The sequence below is a fragment of the Ambystoma mexicanum genome, chromosome 3q (genome assembly GCF_040938575.1).
Source record: "Ambystoma mexicanum isolate Mex_15411 chromosome 3q, UKY_AmexF1_1, whole genome shotgun sequence".
In the NCBI taxonomy this organism is placed as follows: Eukaryota; Metazoa; Chordata; class Amphibia; order Caudata; family Ambystomatidae; genus Ambystoma; species Ambystoma mexicanum.
This window is the reverse complement of record NC_090926.1, coordinates 868,629,470-868,648,214: the sequence shown is the minus strand read 5'-3', so window position 1 is coordinate 868,648,214 and position 18,745 is coordinate 868,629,470. Positions and strand designations below refer to the sequence as shown.

The window sequence follows — 18,745 nt, the reverse complement described above, 5'->3', positions numbered from 1 at the left end:
ATGGAATCACGTTATATGATCACGCTCGATGGAGCTGTCGGTATCCATACCTCATGCTGCTGAAGAATATCTAGGGCTGTTGTCAATGTGGTGCGCACTTCCGAAAGCTGTTGGGCCGATTCGTATCCGCATGGTCCCGCTTCCACCGGAATTACTTGAATGTCAGGCTCTGCATCAAGTGCGTGGGTTGACAATTCAACAACTGCCTGAAACATAGTATTTGCATTAGTAACGATTACAATATTGAAAACACAACACACGCTTGGGGTCGACCGCACAGGTACATATCAACGGCTAACCACAAATGAAACATGGTGTAGAACAATCAAACGACAAGTGTTCCAGTCCTGATGATCACGGTCAGTTGAGCTGTCAGTATCCATACCTCGGGCTGCTGAAGAACATCTAGGGCTGTTGTCAATGTGGTGGACGCTTCAGCATCTCCCTGAAAGACAGTACTTGCATTAGTATGGATAACACTAATTATAACTGAAAACAAACACCAGGGGACGACAACTAAGGTGTATATCAATTGGAAAGCACTAACCAAACAATTGGTAAAATAATCACACGATACATACAAACTATTACTTGACATGCATAAAACAAGTCTGTAGCGGAATAGCCAAGTATGATTACCTGATACGCGCTAGAAGTGGTTGATAACTGCGAGCACGTGACAGAAGTAGAATATTCTTGCTTCAGATTCAAGGGATAGTCAAGAAGTTGTAAAGGTAAATTATTGTTTGATAATGAAATGCCAATATTAAAATTGCCATGTAAGGAGACAGAATACTTGAGTAATGCGCAATATAGGACAGGTCCCTGTGCCCATATATAGATTTCGTTTGTGGGTCATGAAATCTAAAAATAATATATTGATAGATGTAATTATTCAAAAAGCTATACACTCATATCAATGTCGAAAGTATTACAAATTGGAAACAACACCTAAAATATCAATGAATCCATTCGGCTACCTACACACTACCGCAAGGCCTAAAGCTAAAAACGGACACTTGACTCACCAGTGGCGGATTGTGGACGAATCGAGTGGGAATAGCGTTTGCGAGCAATTTTCGTGTCGATCGCCATTTATTCTTCTTTGTTACCAAAGATGTGGTGTACATGTTCGAGGGAAAGTACCAGCTGCAGATGCGGTATCGATCACCCCTCTTGTCCTCAAAGACTTGTTGCACTCTACTTTCATCCAGTGGATATCCGCAATGTCTGACCCATTCTCTTATTCGATCAACAGTTTTCGGGAACACATGCATTGTAGTGCCTTCAGACTTAGCATGGGTCTTCGAAGGGCAATCGAACAGGCAGGCATTGTTGAAAATTCTGAAAAGTAAATATCAAGATTGTTATAAAACCTTGATGAATAAAAATGACATAAAAAAGTAAATGAACCATACCATGCTCAATGCATTGTTTGTTTTGGTCACCGGAACTATACCAGTTCATCATGTGTGGCTTAGTATTTGCATAAATTACAGAAATTTCTGTTTTGTCTTGCACGAAAAGGAACCATGCTTACATTATAGACTGGACCCCCGAAGGACGCAATCCGATGACAATTGACACAGATGAAAATAAATAGATCTATTGATAGCATAACAATTGAAACTCAAGTCAATAGCAATGAGACCAATCACCATAGCTCTATTGGGTACTGTAATAGCAAATAGATTGAAATGTAAAAATGACTGAAATATTACTAGGATACATGGCCTTACCTTGACCAACAAACAGTTGGATTCAGCAGGCCGAGCAGTATGTTGCAGGAGAAGAGGTAGATGGCCACAGGTAGCACACTGACGAGTTTGCTCGAAGCGGTCACAGATAGCACGGCGACGAGCAGATTAGCATAGATCTCAGTGCTTCTCAGGTAGAAGGTTCAGGAGTTGACTTGCAAAGCACAAAGATGTTCTCATGAGACATATCAAGTGGTTTATAAAGTATTAGAAACAGGGGTGTGTTTGTGAATGAATGACGTGTGTATGTCGTGGTATTATGTTTATTGCAGGGGGGGGCGGCCTGCCTGGAGACACGGGGTCTGAGGAGGCCAGGTGAGCGATGGCCCTTGGGGGTGGGATACCTTTTGAAGTGTACATGCTGTTTGGCACCTTGGCCGTTTGCGCCCGTCACTGCCCCCCATGCCAGCGCTCATCCCTGGGTGCGAAACGCCTTTGATAGAGGGGGTGGGATGGATGGGCCCTGGGCGTGCAGATAAGGCACAGGAAGACTGCTGAATGGAGACACACTTATGTGGATTTCAGGGGGGCGGCCTGACTCAGGGGAGGCCTGCCTGGAGACACGGGGTCTGAGGAGGCCATGTGAGCGATGGCCCCTGGGCGTGGGATACCTTTTGAAGTGTACATGCTGTTTGGCACCTTGGCCGTTTGCGCCCGTCACAGCCCCCCATGCCAGCGCTCATCCCCGGGTGCGAACCGCCTTTGATAGAGGGGGTGGGATGGATGGGCCTGGGGCGTGCAGACAAGGCACAGGAAGACTGTTGAATGGAGACACACTTATGTGGATTGCAGGGGGGCGGCCTGCCTCAGGGGAGGCCTGCCTGGAGACACGGGGTCTGAGGAGGCCATGTGAGCGATGCCCCCTGGGCGTGGGATACCTTTTGAAGTGTACATGCTGTTTGGCACCTTGGCCGTTTGCGCCCGTCACAGCCCCCCATGCCAGCCCCGGGTGCGAACCGCCTTTTGTGTGCAGGCAAGTGTGTGGGAGCGAGGGGCCATCAGGCACCTCTCATCCTTTACTTCTCAGTATAAACTCGTACCAAGTGCCTCCAGTAGTGGGTTCGCCCCTTGCCCTTATGTGATGTTAACTTTGGATGACATTCGCGTAGATGGGAACACTGAGCAGGACACGGGGCATCCATTTTTGTACCCCCTTTCCACTCCATTTTGGTGACCAGGCCTCACTGCGATAGTACAGCGCGCAGAGCACATGGCCCACAGCCTCGTTCCCACTCTGACTGGAAAACTCCAGAGGTATTTGCAACAGCTAATAAATGTAACACATCACTCTCTGAGATCACGGTCCTGCATGTGAACCGGCCTGAACCAAGCACATGGCTCGTTCTTCTCCACAAACGTGTCCTTGCCCACGCACCCTCGCCAGTGGAAACTTACTGCCATTATGACCCTGTGTCCCTGCAAGGTATTCTCTTCATGTGCCAGACCACTGACCACGTCATGATGCCCACCTAGCAGATCCCCCAACTAACATTTAGACCCCTACTGCAGTATATCGTTGCCTATCAATAACAAATGCCACATACCGGAGATTCTTGTGAACACAGACCAACACTTCAAACAGTGTATTATAGTGGTCAAGACCCTTGACCTAAGGCCGGTATAATCCAATGTTAATTGATAGTATAGATATATGTGTGACTTTTATAGAGACATAACCGACTGAAAGACTTTGATCAAGTGTTATTTAGTGCATGCATTATTGATAATATGTTATGTTAGCTTAGATAGTGACCACCCCGCTTCACAGCGACCTGAACTTCACCCATTCCGAGCACAGGTGTCTGACGTCCATCCATGAATGAAGACACACTTGATTGATTTAAAAAATCAAAACAACCGTTGTTAAAATATATGTGGTGTTATATTTTGTAGCTTATTTTGATGACACAAAAATACAAAACTTTACACATTGTACAGTTCAGGTTGCAGCACAGCGAGAGAAAATCCCCTGTACTGACCGCTGTCACTCTGGAACGTTTCTCTTATGGCACGAACGGCACAGGCGGGTATCACTCTTCGAACACGGTGTCCAAGCCTCCCGTGAAGCCACCATGTAAAGGAACGATAGGCCACCAGCCTGTACCACCTGTGAAAAGGAATGAAACAAACTGTTTTTAAATGACCAAGATAAGTTTAATAAACGTTTGTTGTCAATGACAATTCTTGTAACTAATGGCATTCTGCTCGGACAAATGCTATCTAGACACTGCACACTATTGAACGACTTTTGTGCGTTACAATGATATGTATATGTAATTTTGGATATAGTAGAAGACCATGAAATTGGAGTGGCATGAAGCAGAGTATACTTACTTGTTACTCGGATTACGAGGACTAACAGTTGCGCGAAGTTCGTGCATAAGCACCATCATTATCCTCAACACGGACCGTGTGAGGCAGGCTGCCCTGAAGTCTGGCAGCTCGGTGATGCATTGCGGTCGTGGCTCGCCTTCCGAAATGTAGGCCACGCATCCCGAGTTTTCACAGCAGCAGCAGTTCTGGTCCTCGGTTGGCATTAGCTCGCACCGATTGCATGTACACCAGTTGGAAACACCGTCCATGCGACTAGGTCCAGGCTCTTCAGCTGTTGAATCGTCCTCCCAACTGCCGTCCAGAGACCCATCGGTTTCGCGTGTTTCCCTTTCCAGTAGTTCCTCCTCGGTATACTCGGACTCGTACATGTAGGGCATTATTGTATCCATTGTGTGTTAAACAAACTAAAATAATTGATAGCGGTGGTACTGGTATCTGTTCACACAGGCTACAAGCAACGAAGGTAGCTGACCAGAGCACAGAAACGAGTCACAGAATACTCAAAGTAACACATAGTGAGGAACTGGAATAGAAAATCTGCTGCTTTGAGTTGTGAAACGGTCTGTTTATACTTATTGAGGAAAGAGGCGTCCTGCCATTTCCATGGCGACACGTCATTAGTTGAAGCGCAGCGATTGTTGACACGAGCCGTGCTTTGGCGTTGTGAAATGGGCGGTACGCGTCTGCTGATGACAGGCTCAGGGGCGGGGGATATGATTTAGTGCCGCAAAAGCAGGTCAGCCAGGGCGATCGGGGAAATGATAGGATTATCACAAAATGTCAGCTCCCTGGTGCCTGTTTTCGTGTGCGTTTAATGGACGAAAACTCGGGTAATGTCCATAGGAAATTTTTCTAAAATCGAGCGACTTAGGCTTAAAAACACATGGCCGACCCGTAGGGGCAATACAAATTTTTGACCGAACCATTCCTTTAAAGGTCCGCAGTGGGGAGGTGTTGGAGGAGGTCACTGCATTCCTCAGTCAGTGCCTGTCCAGTGCACAGGCACCTTTTTGATCAAGGGGATTTTGGGAACATGGAGGTATTAAGGAGGGGTGATTTCATAACAAAAAGTTGGGACACGGTTCCTATTTGGGAGGCAGTACCTCAGAAGTAAGTACTGGGACGATAGATGTCGATAATGAGGCAATATGCCACAAGCTGACCCTGTAGGTAATGGCCCGCTGCCCAAGTTAAAGGCCTGAGCGCAGGGAGAGTCCATTAATGAGAGTGGCAGTGCCGTTCCCAAAAGGGTTGGCACGCCACTGAGGGGCATATCGCCATTAGCACCCGTGTAGTTCTCTGCATGGGTGCTAATGATGGCCTTTAAGAAAAACAAAAAAAAAACTTCCCTTTTTTGCCTGGTGCCGCGCTGCTGATTGGAAGTACCTTTTCCATGATGATGACTGCTGGTTTTGCCACTCTCTGTATCCCCTTTCTGTAAACTTCTCCAATATCTCCCTCAATGTCTTTCCAAACTTAGCCTCAGTAGTGTGTTCTATTTATACCCGTATTGATTTAACTTATTAATGTATGCTCTTGTAAAGCACTATATCATCAACGAGGGAGGGGGGGGTCACAATTTCCAAAACCCAACACTTACATAAAACAAAAAGTTGTTCATAAAAGCTTATTTTGTTTCAATGCTGCTTGATATATTGATGTCTTACACTTTTGTGCTGCATTACATAATCGGGGTTAAAAATTCAAGTTGCAAGCTACTAACCAGCCATCAAATAGTCACTCACCACCTCAATTCTATACGTACGCACAGTACACCATTTCTTACTAGCCAAGAGTCACATTTCAGTAGCCAGTGACAAGTGCAAAGTTTGCACCCTGACATAATTATTTTAGTTTTGCTTCTTGGTAGATGATTTTGTTAATGGCTGCCACTGTTTGCGTGCTTAAAAAATATAATAAAATAGCAATGGTTCAAATCTATAACAGACGCACCGTGATGAGGTGTATGTGTGCCTTGCATTGATGGCCCATTGCCTTTCAGAAAAAGCAATATTTTCATAGGGTTTCATCTTGGAATGACAGATATGCCTGACAATATTATTGTTTGTGTGTGTGTGCCATACGCGCCAGCTTTTGGAATGTGCATTTTACTTGTGCATGAAAACTGCAATCCTGCACAAGGTAATTTATCAATGGATTAGGTGCATTATTTTTGAAACATAGTGTGATTGTTTCCCTAAAGTTTGACAACGTAGCTATGAGTAAGAAGGGTTCTGTGTAAATCACATTTTGTTCAAGCATCTTGGGATATTTCCTGTCGGGGTATTGTTCGCAACTAGCTTTGACAAATATATATATTTATTTTTGGAAATGTTAGGGTGACCTTGTTTGTTCTCACACCTCTGTTCATCCACTCAAATCTCCACATTCTGCCCTTGCGAATCCTCCATGAATTAAAAACATGACATGATTTACAGAAAGCAGCAGTGTCTAAACCAAAACAGTGGGGCTTCTTGAGTATGCAAATGAGACCTGCCTGATCTCTGAAGCATGCATGCAATGTCAGGGAAATTAAAACACAAAGCTGCGCTGCAGACTGGGAAAAACCCATAGCTAGAAAATGTGATGGTTGCAAGGTAATGAAGTAACCTTAACCACTGACATTGCTCTAGGCAACCCCCCCCCCCCCACCGTTTAGCCATTCTGTGCTATTGCAAAACGGAACTAGTCGCATGCAAATACATCTGATACTGGCACCAATGGGAGCAGCACAAATTGGTAGGTCACATCCCCTCTGCATGGAACTGCAAGCAGCCCAAGACTTGATGGGCCTCATCAGTGATAGAGTGCGCCAGAGACACATGTCTTGGCATACCACCTCTCACCCAGGGTGACAAACTATTACCAAAACCATGTGCTGGGAGGAAGTATACACCTTTTTAGCCTGTGAGGAGGGCCTTACACATTTTACCTTCTAAAAAGCCAGACTTATTTGCTTTGCCAATGTTTGTTACTGGGCAAATTCAGTTTCTAGATCACCTTAAATCATGTATAAGCGACACACGTGAAGAAAAATGTAATTGGCTTTACATGTCCAACCACCTGCATGTTTCTATGGTCTTTTGAAAAATGCTGCTTCGCTGACTAATGAACAACAGTATCCAAATAATAGAAATAGAAAAAATCAAATGTACCTTGTCTATTATTCTCTGCTGCTAGAATGTGTTTGGATATTAATTAGAACCTTATTACAAGGGAGACATTGTGTAACCTTGTCTCCTTTCTGTAAAGAACGTCGGGATACTGGAAACCAATGGAGTTAATGAGCCAATATGTGTTAAAATTGCGATTTTCAGGAGCGGGACATTAAGGAAAGTAGATGTTTGGGACAGGTAGCTGAGCTGCAATAATTTTATGGATGAAGATTTCCCTTTTCGGATATTTCCAAGTGGTTCTGGCATAGAAACAACTATAACATTACTGAATTGAATATCTGTAAAAAGCGAGCTAGAACATTTTTGCATTTTAGTCTATAAACTACAAATAAATGAGGTAATAGGAGCTTGAGGGAATAGCACGGTCTATGAGAATCTGTAAAAAAAGAAAACCAGATTTGAAACACTGAAGCATTTATTTATAATGTGTGAACGTTTGGATGATTTAAGAAATGTAATATTTAGTAGATGTGTTCATGATCAGGATTTTAAAACTTGATGATATGTTGACAAGGATTTTAAGTGGTCCTCAGATATCTATGACGTTAGCTTTTGTATACTTCTGGTAACTCATTAAGTTTATATATTTTGACACATTTTATGTATTAATGGAATGAATCGTGGCCTGAATTTGTAAGTCTAAATTTATATGTATTTCATAACATTTTAGATTGATATGAAATGAATTAGTATTTTGTTGTTAATGTTAACTGTAAATGGGTATAAGGTTTGATATAAACTAATTTAACCTTTTAAATAAATAAAAATATTAAAAATAGTAACTTTGAACACGTGCTGCATGTTTGCCTGTTGTTGTTGTACAAAACCCAGAATTCTCTGCAATGATGCAGTTCCTTTGGTTTACAGCCTTTAAACATGCGTATGACAGCATTTGCCTGTTTTACAGATTACCAACCAAAGAAAAGCCTTAAAACCTTCCTATTTTTACATGTAATATACAAGAAAATTCATGACTAGTAATCTGTATTTTTGTACCTGCTCCTAGGAAGGAAATTGCTTTCGCAGACCCCTCTGGTTTCATATCCACTGGTTAAGTCAAGGTCCATCTACTGCTGTAACTGTTTACGAAAAACAATCGCCTCCACCGAGGGGGATTTTCTTAATGACTTGGTAATTGATCACAGCTCAAAAGACCCTGGACCAAGCGTCGACTTTTTCTACTCCGATGAAGAGCGAACTGCCATTCTTGAACTATTGAATACAGCTTCAGAGCATGAACTTGCTGCTGTGAAACTGCTGCGGGGAAAGAAATCTGCCAGCATTGTGGATTACCGGACCCAGCATGGGCCCTTTCACGATTTGCATAGTTTGACAAAAGTACCAAACTTTAAATATAAATCAACAGTGAAAGTGTGCGAGAGTATTATTGGCCATGCTGAGAGGGGAGAACGGAAAGAAAGAAGAGTGCCAGAGTTCAGACCTGTGAACAAATTAATTAAACCAGAAATAAGAAGAGACAAGCTGGAGGTATTTACAGTTTTATTCCCACTTCCAGATGTATATTTCTGTTTTCTGGAGCAGACTGGAAGGAAGGCATGGCATCGACAGTAAGCGAGACACAAGTGACCACAGTTCAAGGGTGTTTATAGAACTTCAAAAAGGGTTTGAAAAATTGACAATTGCCTATCTAATACTAAATCTTATCGATGGGAGCAAGCTACGACCATCAAATAATAATAACGCAGTCCTAGTGGTGTCTTGTCAAAATAAAAAAGGGCTTATACTAATAAACTTATTGCCAATCCTTACCTCTAAATACAAATAGTGTGGGTCTGTTTGCCTCCCAGCCCCACGTTTTCAGCATGGGATAAGGCGGTTAACGCGAGCGTAGCACAGTCTCTGGCTTCTTTAGCATGAGGTTACAGTTCAGTCACCAGCAGCACAGCCTTCGGAGCGTAAGCCTCCTTGCTTCTCAAAGTCTCTTCACTGAAAGGGCTCGATTCGAACAAATAAACAACAAATTCTTTTGCTTTTCAGATTTTCACAAGTATTCACATCGTATCAGTCACTCTCCACCCCGGAACCCCCTCAGTCATGCTCAGATCCTTTTAGCATAAAGTTCTGCACAGGCTTCCCTCTGGCGGGCGTGAGCCTACCTTTCACCTTTCACTTTATTACACACTGTTTGTAGGTTATTCTTTTCGGGTGACTCGCGGTTCACCCGGGATCCCCCTCAGCCGGGCTCAGATCCCTCGAACACATTAGTCTCCCTCATCTGGGCTCGGACCAATGTTAAGTTTACATCAAATATCAAAGACTTTCGAATGTGCACAGGGTTTGGCTTGACCCGTTGCAGGAACATTTCGATTTCACAATTCTCTTTCTTTTAACGCTCGCACCCTTTCGGTTGGATAGCTAGCTAAGACTTTCAAATGAGCACCCATGTGATGCCGGACCACTCTGTCTATGGTATTGTATCTTACCTTCAAAGTTAATTCACTCATCTGCTGTTTTATTAATCTTTATACAATGTTGCCACTTGTAACCTTGGTTTCCACACAGACTGGTCTAGTATCAGTCTCCCCAACTCACCAGGTGGGCTGACTTCACTGGTGCTGCTTTGTTGTAAGAGGCCAAGGACAGTACAACGGCAGCAAACTCTTCTCCCTGCCTTGACTATTCAAGCCCCGGGTACCTCTGACACACAATGCAGGATTCTTCAGCTTTAATTCCAGGTCTTATGTTTCCTATTCTCGGAGGCTCATGAAAGATGCAGTCTTTCAGTGAAAAGGCAAGGGCACTTCCCTCCTTGTAATCCTCTTCGGTTTTGCCATCTTCTGCCTTTTATTAAACTGCCATCTTGGAACTGCTGCTTCCTCATGTGCTTTCGTGCTCCGCCTTTTATTTGAGTGCGGAAGTGTGGTGGAATTCAGGTGTGTGTAATGATCTTTAATTGCCTGACCCTGGCTGACCATTGTATTGGGACATGTCAGGTATACGGCTCGGGTGTTCTTTCATTTTCGCTCACAGTGAGTTGTCCGTGGGAAAGTGTTAGTGTCGGAAAAGGGGGGGGTGCGGTGTTGAGTCCCTATGTATCCTACCTGGTAGGATGGGGTAAAGGCGTTACAGGGAAGGGGTAAAGGCGTTACAGGGAAGGGGATACCGCGTCTCGCCATCCGGTGTCCCACTTCCACTCCCTGAAGACCCCTCATCCAGGTGATCCGCCCACACTGGTCCACCCCAGGAGCTGGATCCAAAAGTGATGGCCGTGTCCTGGCTACCTGGATGACAGATCCCTGGGGACTAACGGGTGAGACACCTTCAGGTTTCTCACAAGACGGAAAGACTGATAGGCCACAGAGCTAGCAACACCAAGATAGAGATGATGGCCTAATAAAGAGGGTAAGGAACAATTGCATAAAGACACAGATGTGCATCACACAAGAGGAAAACGGAACTGCTCATAGAAATAACCAATAGAGAGTCTGGCAGACCACAGAATCACTATGCACTGGCTATAAGATGTGGGAGTACAAGTCAGATAGATTCAGCAACCGTGGCAAGATTGACAGAGGAACAGAGACTCCACAGTGTGAGAGACTGAAACATCTAGAGATCATCAAGCAGAGATTGACAAACATGAAGACAGCCACTGAGAAACAAACAGACGAGCATGGACCCTGTAGTTTCTCCTTTTAAAAATTAAAGCACATTATTTTGATTTGGAATTTTGTTTTACAATTAAACACCACATGTCATATAAGGATCCCAAACGTACAAATTACATATAAAGCTGTTCACAGTATAAAATAAAAGTACACTGGTAGAAACATTTGATACAATCAGCATCACAATAATTAATCAGCGTATTCATAACACTGATGAACTTGGTAGAACAAAACAAATCTTTTATAAATGTGCAGATCCTCAAAAGGTTCAGCTTGCAGCAAAAAAATTAGGATTATCAATAAATGTTTTAATTCTATGTTCCATAAATAGTGGTTTCTGCATCTTCTTTCAGAACTGCATATTATGTACAGACCAAACACAAAATGTAATGTATATCTATCTACTCCACCACCAATCGAGCTGTTGAATAGAAACTCAAATTTGGTGATATTCCTCTCCTAATTGCCTTAGCGACTTTGACTTTATATTACTTAGGAGTTTTTAACCTGAACATACACGACCAGCAAGTTCATTTGACATGCCCTCCTCCCACTTTTCAGCTTCCCATTTTATTCCACTCTTAATTTCTTCCCGCCCAATGTCTAAGCGTGTGATCACTAGTTCAGGTGGATTCCATAGCCTAGTTAAGGGTTTTACTGAGTGAAACCAGATATATGCTCCCCCATCTCGGGTGGCCGACGTTTCTTCATTAATATTTGTGCTGGCCGGGTGATTTAAGTTTCTTATAAACGTAATCCATCAAGGCAATCTACACTTGCATGGTGACCAGTTAAACAGCAGTTTTCAGTCGCAGGGCACAGGTTTGGGTGGTTCACTTTGGCACACCAAAAACGGTGTTCAAAACATGTTCTGTAATATATCCAGCCCTGGTATCGCCCCATAGCTATGCACCATGCATTTGAGAGGAAACTTCAACCTGTAAACATCGAGGGATTTTGTGGGTATCTGGGAACCACATTTTGGATGGACCATCAAAAGTCCAGCAGTACGCTGCAATAAGTCTGCAACTGCTGTTGATTTATGACATACCATCCCCTCTTAGAGCAAATTAATGCCGGTGTAGTACTATTGTTTGACCAAAGCTGTATTACTTCTGCTTAAATTGCACTTATGCCAGCAGACACCTTTGTCAATATCAAGACCCACATTGTTTGGAATAAACAACAATGGTGCGTGAACATCCTTGGCTTACCTATTTGTTGGCCACAAATGGCCTAGCGACTGTCTGTGACAACAACTAATTACAACATCTGTGTAATTGCTACAGGCAATGCAGGGTGCAAACATTGTATGGTGTACCTCAATCACATCACAACGACAACTTGCTACCCATTGCTGCCATCACACACTGCTGTCCCTGCCCTCCGCCCAATGTCAACATATTTGGGGTTGATGCTGCAACTCCCACTGGCTCATTGTTGAGGATGTATTTATATATATATATAATGTATAAAGCGGGAACTCGGGCATAAAGGCATTTAGGCGCTATACGGGGGAAACAGGATTGGCAGCTGCAAGTGGGATCTGGATGTACTTTTAAAATAGATACATTTTCAGGACCAAGGTGGTCCTTGATCTCATGTAGCCGAATTGGAAGAGAATTCCACAGTGTAGGGGCAAGCACCGAAAAAGAGCAGCCTCCAGCACGCTCTCATCGATATTGAGAGACTACTAGCAGATTTTTAGAAGCTGAACGAAGACACCTAGCTGGAAGATAGGCAACCAGTTTGGATTGCAGATAACTGGCATCTGTTTTATGGATTGCTCAGTGTAGAATACAGAGCATCCTAAATTTGTTTCAATCCTTCACCAGAAGGCAGTGAAGCTGTCGTCTAACAGCGCCTGAGAGTGAGAAAGTCTAGGAGCACTTAGTTCTAGTCGTGCTGCAGAGTTTTGAAGAGTTTGCAGATGCTGCGTTAAAAAGGCTGGTTCCCGAGATTTAGGCCGTTACAATAATCCAGTGACCCCATGATGGCAGAGGTAACCACCATTGTGCAACATTCCAATGGAAGAAACCGCAGAATCTTCCTCAGCACTTTGTGTTTGGTAAAACCGACATTGCACACAGACGAGATGTGGGCCTCTGTAGAGCCAGATGGTAAAATGTTCATGCCCAAACCTTTCACCCTATCACTGCGAACCGGGCAAGCAGCCAGAGAGGCTGGCCACTACTCCATGTCACATTAAATTGTACAAGGCCAGTTACCAAAACCTCAGTTTCTTTGTGGTTCCATTTCAACCAATTTCTAGCCATCCAATCCCCTATTGCAGATAAACAATTTTTCAGTTTGGATGGTGGCTCAGCTATTGGGCAATCAAGACGAAACAGTCGCTGTGTATCGGCATATGTATATAAACCTACTCCGTGTTCAGTAATGAGGTCAGCCAATGGACGAAGATATAAGTTACAAGAAGAGGAGACAAGAGAGGAACCCTGAAGGACACCACACATAAGAGTTGTAGGGGCAGATTGAAATGGCTGAAGCGAACAGCTTGCGTACAATCTTTGAGAAATTAAGAGAGCCAGGCAAGAGGAGAAACTGATATCCCTGCCTGTTCCAGCCGATCAAGGAGCCTGCCATGGTCAATGAGGATCAACACTCCGACCTCGCTGCGGTCCTGCCAGATCATCTGAAAGGGAGGCCATGACAGGTACAGTACCCATAATAGGTCTGAATCCAGACGGAAAAGGATGTAAAAGGTGCCTAGATTCCAAAAAGTGAGAAAGATGGGGAGTTATATTGGCTTCCATCAGCTTCATAATGACCGGGAGGAGAGATATGGGATGATAATTAGCAACTAGTTTGGAATCCAGTTGGAGTTTCTTTAAAAGTGGGGTAACCACTGCAGCTTTCAAAGAGGCCAGAATCACCCTAGAAGGTAAAGAGGGATGAAGGGCTGCTGTAAACAGAGGAATAATTTGTTGGTGAAAAGACAATGAAAAGTGACAGTCGGTTGGAAAAGCAGACTTGAGATGGCCCAAACCAGGAGATACTACATCATCTGCAACAAGTTAAAATTTAAAAAGATCCAGGGGGTTCCCCCCACTGGGAGCTTGTTCTCGATGTGTGGTACTCCGTCATCATTTGAGATTGCTTGTCAGACCTTCTCGATCTTTTCAGCAAAATGTGAACTAATTGCGTCACATTGAGCTTGAGAGCAGGAAGGGTCAATATCTGGCAGAGGCGGAGAAGAGTTCCCTTGCTACTGTAAAGAGTTCTCTGGAAGAACACAAAGCAGAGATAATGTAATTTACCTAAAAAAAGATCTTTAGCCGCTTTAATTGCAATTTGATAGGCAACTAATCCCTTCTAGGATGGTGCACTACCCATGGCAGATGTGTTTTGTTACAAATATCAATCAACATAACCTAGCATACTAGTTGCGTCTTGAAAGTAGGCCAAATGTTTAACTATTTCTTTAAACAATTCATCCTCTGTATCGTTTTACTCTGATTACCACTGTTGCCAAGTGCAACATTTTGAATATCTGCAGAAAACAGAGTGAATGTTCTTTCTTCCCATATTAAAGTGATGGACTAATTCAAACATAATTATTACTGAACTGATGAACTTGCTTGTCGAAGACTGCCTATATACTCAGGATGCAAAAATTCAATTTGCAAGCTGCTAGCCAGCCATAAACGTCACTTGCCGCCTCAATTCTATACATACACACAGCACACAATTTCTTACTCTCCAAGAGTCAAATATCACCGGATGGATAGCTGAGGGACAACGCGTTTGTCTTTGAAACAAAACAACGCAGAGCAACACAGATTCGAATCATGGTGATGTGCTTAGCCACTGGTCTTCAGTATTATACACGTTCTAAAAGATTAATTATCTCTAGCCAATGGTCGTCACTCAGCACAGCAGTTGCCTTTTTCCTAGCCTTGCCGATGTGGTGGTGCTGCTGGCTGATGACGTTCCTGTTCTTATCTTCTTTGTGTCTGGAGTCCCTCTGCCCTGTTAGGCAGAAACTTGTTCAGTTCCCTTAGGGACCACTGCAAGAAGTTTAAGTCTACAGGAGTAAGCAGTAAACCCAATTGGTAGCAGTCTGCACCACCCAGATTTACCTGGTAGCTGTGGCTGAGCAGTCAGACTTCTCTCAAGAGGAGTTAGGCAGTATATGAGTATACACAATAGGGCTAAAAATACAGTAGCACAAGCAAACACTGACCAGAGCTTTGGTATAAAAGTATATAATTATTTATTTAAAAACACACTTGTAAAAATACACTGGCACTAATATGTCGAGCAAGTTCAAACACAGTCACTATAAGTATATACACCTCCCTAGTTAATTATTCGACAAGTCTAGGTTAAGACACCACTTATTTAGCAAAACAGAGGTGAGCGCGTAACCATAGATGGCCCTCCAATAATTGGTTTAAAAAGGGAGAGAAAAGGCAGAATAGGAAAATAACACCGTACCAACACTTTTAAGAAACCACAGCAAGTCAAGAACTGCAGGGTCTACTGTAGAGCAAAAAGTTCATAGGCCAGGCCCACTCTTGGAGAGAGCAAGGCGGAATGTGCCCAAGATCACACAGTGGAAATGCACTCAAAGTCTTTGCAGAAAAGTCAAGAGGTTGGATCAGTTCAGAAAGGTAAAGTTAGCAGGTCTGAGGTCACCCCAGGATAGAGAGTCAAGGATTTACGGGACACCTTGGATAATCTGTTGCAAGGGATACCAGGCGAGACACAGTACCTGAAATGGTGAGAGAGCTCCAGCGGGGGCAGTTGTTCCTGGCAGCGGGTGCAAGTCGGGGCTTCGTCCAGGGGAAGAGATGATCTCGAAGTGGAGGAAAGCTGGAGGTCGTTTCACTGCCAGGGAAGAAAACAGCTGCAGAGTTTCCCGGTTAAAAGGTATGACCCTTTTATTCGCGGTAGTTGTGAAGCATGGCTATCCGGGCCGGCCGGGTGCTTAGCACGGGCGATTCGACCACGAGATGATCCAGGAAGGCGAAAAAGGCGAACTGGTTGGTCCCACCAGCTCAAAGGGAAGAAGACTCTCCTGGAAGAAGATCTCCTCTGTCGTCGGGAAAGTGGTGAGTTTCGTACAGCAGGGTTCCACCGGTGGTGTCGTCGTTGTAGATGGCTCAGCTTCTCCCCTCTTCGGATTCTTTAGGTCCTGTGGCGACTTCTGAAGTTCCAGTCCCCAAAGCCCTGTTTTTATGCAGCAAAACCCCCATTCATCAGCCTAGCTGTCACTCAAACATGCTAAGTGGTGAACCGGGCGGCTCACCACTGGGCCACTCACACAAGAGTGCGACTTGAGTTGCCAAGGAAACTCAGTCCAGGGTGCCCAATCCCCCTCCCACACATCCTGTTGACCCCAGACAGAGTGGCACCATTTCGAGGGCTTCTGTGGAGAAGCCTGCCAAAAATTGGAACAAAGGGCTCGACTTGGGTTGGAGTTTCAGAGGCGAACACAAACGCCATTTTAAAACTGAGTCCTGGCAAAAAGACCCAAACGGGGAATAAATATTAAATAAATAACCTGGCGGTATCTTTAACATTGCACCAAAAAGTGGTGCGTTTAAAATGAATGGGAAAATCCCATAGGAAATATTCAAGTGGAATATTTCGCGTGGTATACACTGCCACCAGTCAGAAACTAAACAAGGGGGGGTCTGGACAGTGGCCCCTTGGAAATCAGACCCAGGGGCAATCGAATTACCCCTACCAGTACTTCCACAATATGATGGTTTGTACTGGTTCTGTTCACAATTTGAGACTAGTAAAGCCAATGGTGACTTTACATGCCCTGGGAGACAGTAGTCAGTCCCAGGGTATGGAGTCTATGTTTGGGGGTCACTATGACACCCCTGTGTTACTGCACTGAGGGTGCTGTGTAACACACATACCAAAAACACATGAAGCCCTATGGAGTAAAAGACCCTATAGCCCATAAAACACATTACATAGTCAAAGGACATTCTCATATCATGCCTAAGAGTGGGAGAAAAAGAGTCTCACTCTTAGCAGGAGAAAAAAAGAAACCCCAAAAATCCAGCAAAGCTGCTGGGGGACTCACTAGGTTTGGGAAATTAGCCCTAACAGAGAATTCTCCCTAACACTCGCCCCCCCCCCCCCAGACTAAGGGACAGGAGGATTTAATCCACTCCTGGATGAATCTCATACCTCTAGTCGATGACATACATCCTAGAGAGACCATCAGCATTTTGGTGGAACACCCTGACCTGTGCTCAATGGTGAAATCAAACCCTTGAAGGCAGATTGACCATCTCAATAGTTTTGGGTTTTCCCCCTTCATTTGCATCAACCATCTCAAAGGTTGGTGGGCAGTCTGAATGACAAAAGTAGAACCATACAAGTATGGCCTAAACTTCTAGAGAGCCCACACAATGGCAAAACATTCTCTTTCAATTGTTTCCCACCTTGGGAAACAATTGAATGGGGTGCTCCCTACCTTTCCCATCCAGTTGGCTAAGGACTGCACCTATACCTACATTAGAAGCATCTGTCTCCCCAATGAATGTTTGGTGATAGTCAGGAGCTCTCAGTACTGGTGCTTGGCAAAGAGCTTTCTTCAGGTTTTCAAAGGCCTGATTGCACTCCTCATTCCATTTGACCTTCTTAGGGAATTTTGGAGAGGAGATTACACTCAGTGGAGAAGCTATGGTCCCATAGTTCTCAATGAAATTCCTGTAGTACCCAGTGAGGCCTAAGAAGGCTCTCACATGGGTTTGAGTAGTAGGTGTTGTCCAATTTTGCACAGCTTCAATCTTACTGAGCAAAGGCCTTATTTCTCCACCTCCTACCTCATGCCCAAGGTAGACCACCTTACTCTGTCCAATCTGGCATTTGCTTGCCTTTATGGTCAGGTTGGCCTTCGCAAGAGCCTGCAAAACATGTCCTGGGTGGTTAACATGCTCTTCCCAGGAGTGGCTGAACACTGCAATGTCATCCAAGTATGCCATGCAGAAGTGCTCCATCCCAGCCATAACCTGATTTACCATCCTTTGAATTGTAGCAGGTGCATTCTTCAGTCCAAAAGGCATAACCTTAAATTGGTATAATCCAACTGGTGTAGAAAATGCAGCAGTTTTCTCCTTGGCATGGTCTGTCAGGGCTATTTGCCAATAGCCTGACGTTAGATCAAATGTGCTGAGGAACTTGGCTGCACTAAGTCTATCCACCAACTCATTTGTTCTAGGCAAAGGGTGGGCATCAGTCTTGGTGACTGCATTAAGAGCTCTATAATCCACACAGAATCTCAATTCTTTGGATCCTGCCTTTGGTACTAACACAACTGGGCTAGACCATGGACTAGTAGAGGGCTCTATTACCCCGAGGTCAAGCATCTTGCTGACCTCCCCTTTGATGTGGGATCTTACATTTTCTGACATTCTGTATCCTCTGCTTTTGACTGGCAGACAGTCACCAGTGAGTATATCATGCGGCCCCAAGACGTCAAGCCTGGTGAAAGTGAGAACAGGGAGGCAAACTGATTTAACATAGATTTGCAGTCCTCTTGTTGCTCAGGTGTCAGATTTGAAGAGAGATTTACTCCTTCAATCTTTTCATCCAAGGGTAAGCCTCTGAGGAGATCGGGGAGAGCTTCACTCTCTTCTTCCTCTTCTATTGAAGCTAGAAGCAAGGCTCCTACTTCAGGCCTGGAGACATACGCCTTTAGTCGGTTGGTGTGGAAGACTCTGGGAGCCTCCTTGGGATTGCCCAAGTCCACCAGATAGTTCACCTCTCCAAGTTTACCCACAACCTTGAAGGGTCCCATCCATTTATCGTGCAAGGCCCTCTGCCTTGTTGGGATCATAGCTAGAACTAGCTGGTCTTGAGT

At 44.3% G+C, this 18,745-nt stretch overlaps 1 protein-coding gene across 1 annotated transcript in view; it reads left to right on the top strand.

Annotated features, from left to right (window-relative positions):
• Nucleotides 1-18,745, top strand: part of TEFM (transcription elongation factor, mitochondrial) — a 94,559-nt gene that overhangs the window by 46,686 nt on the left and 29,128 nt on the right. The window contains exon 2 of the mRNA XM_069654961.1: nt 8,274-8,755. Coding sequence (XP_069511062.1) covers nt 8,274-8,755 — 482 coding nt within the window. The remainder of the gene's footprint in view (nt 1-8,273; nt 8,756-18,745) is intronic.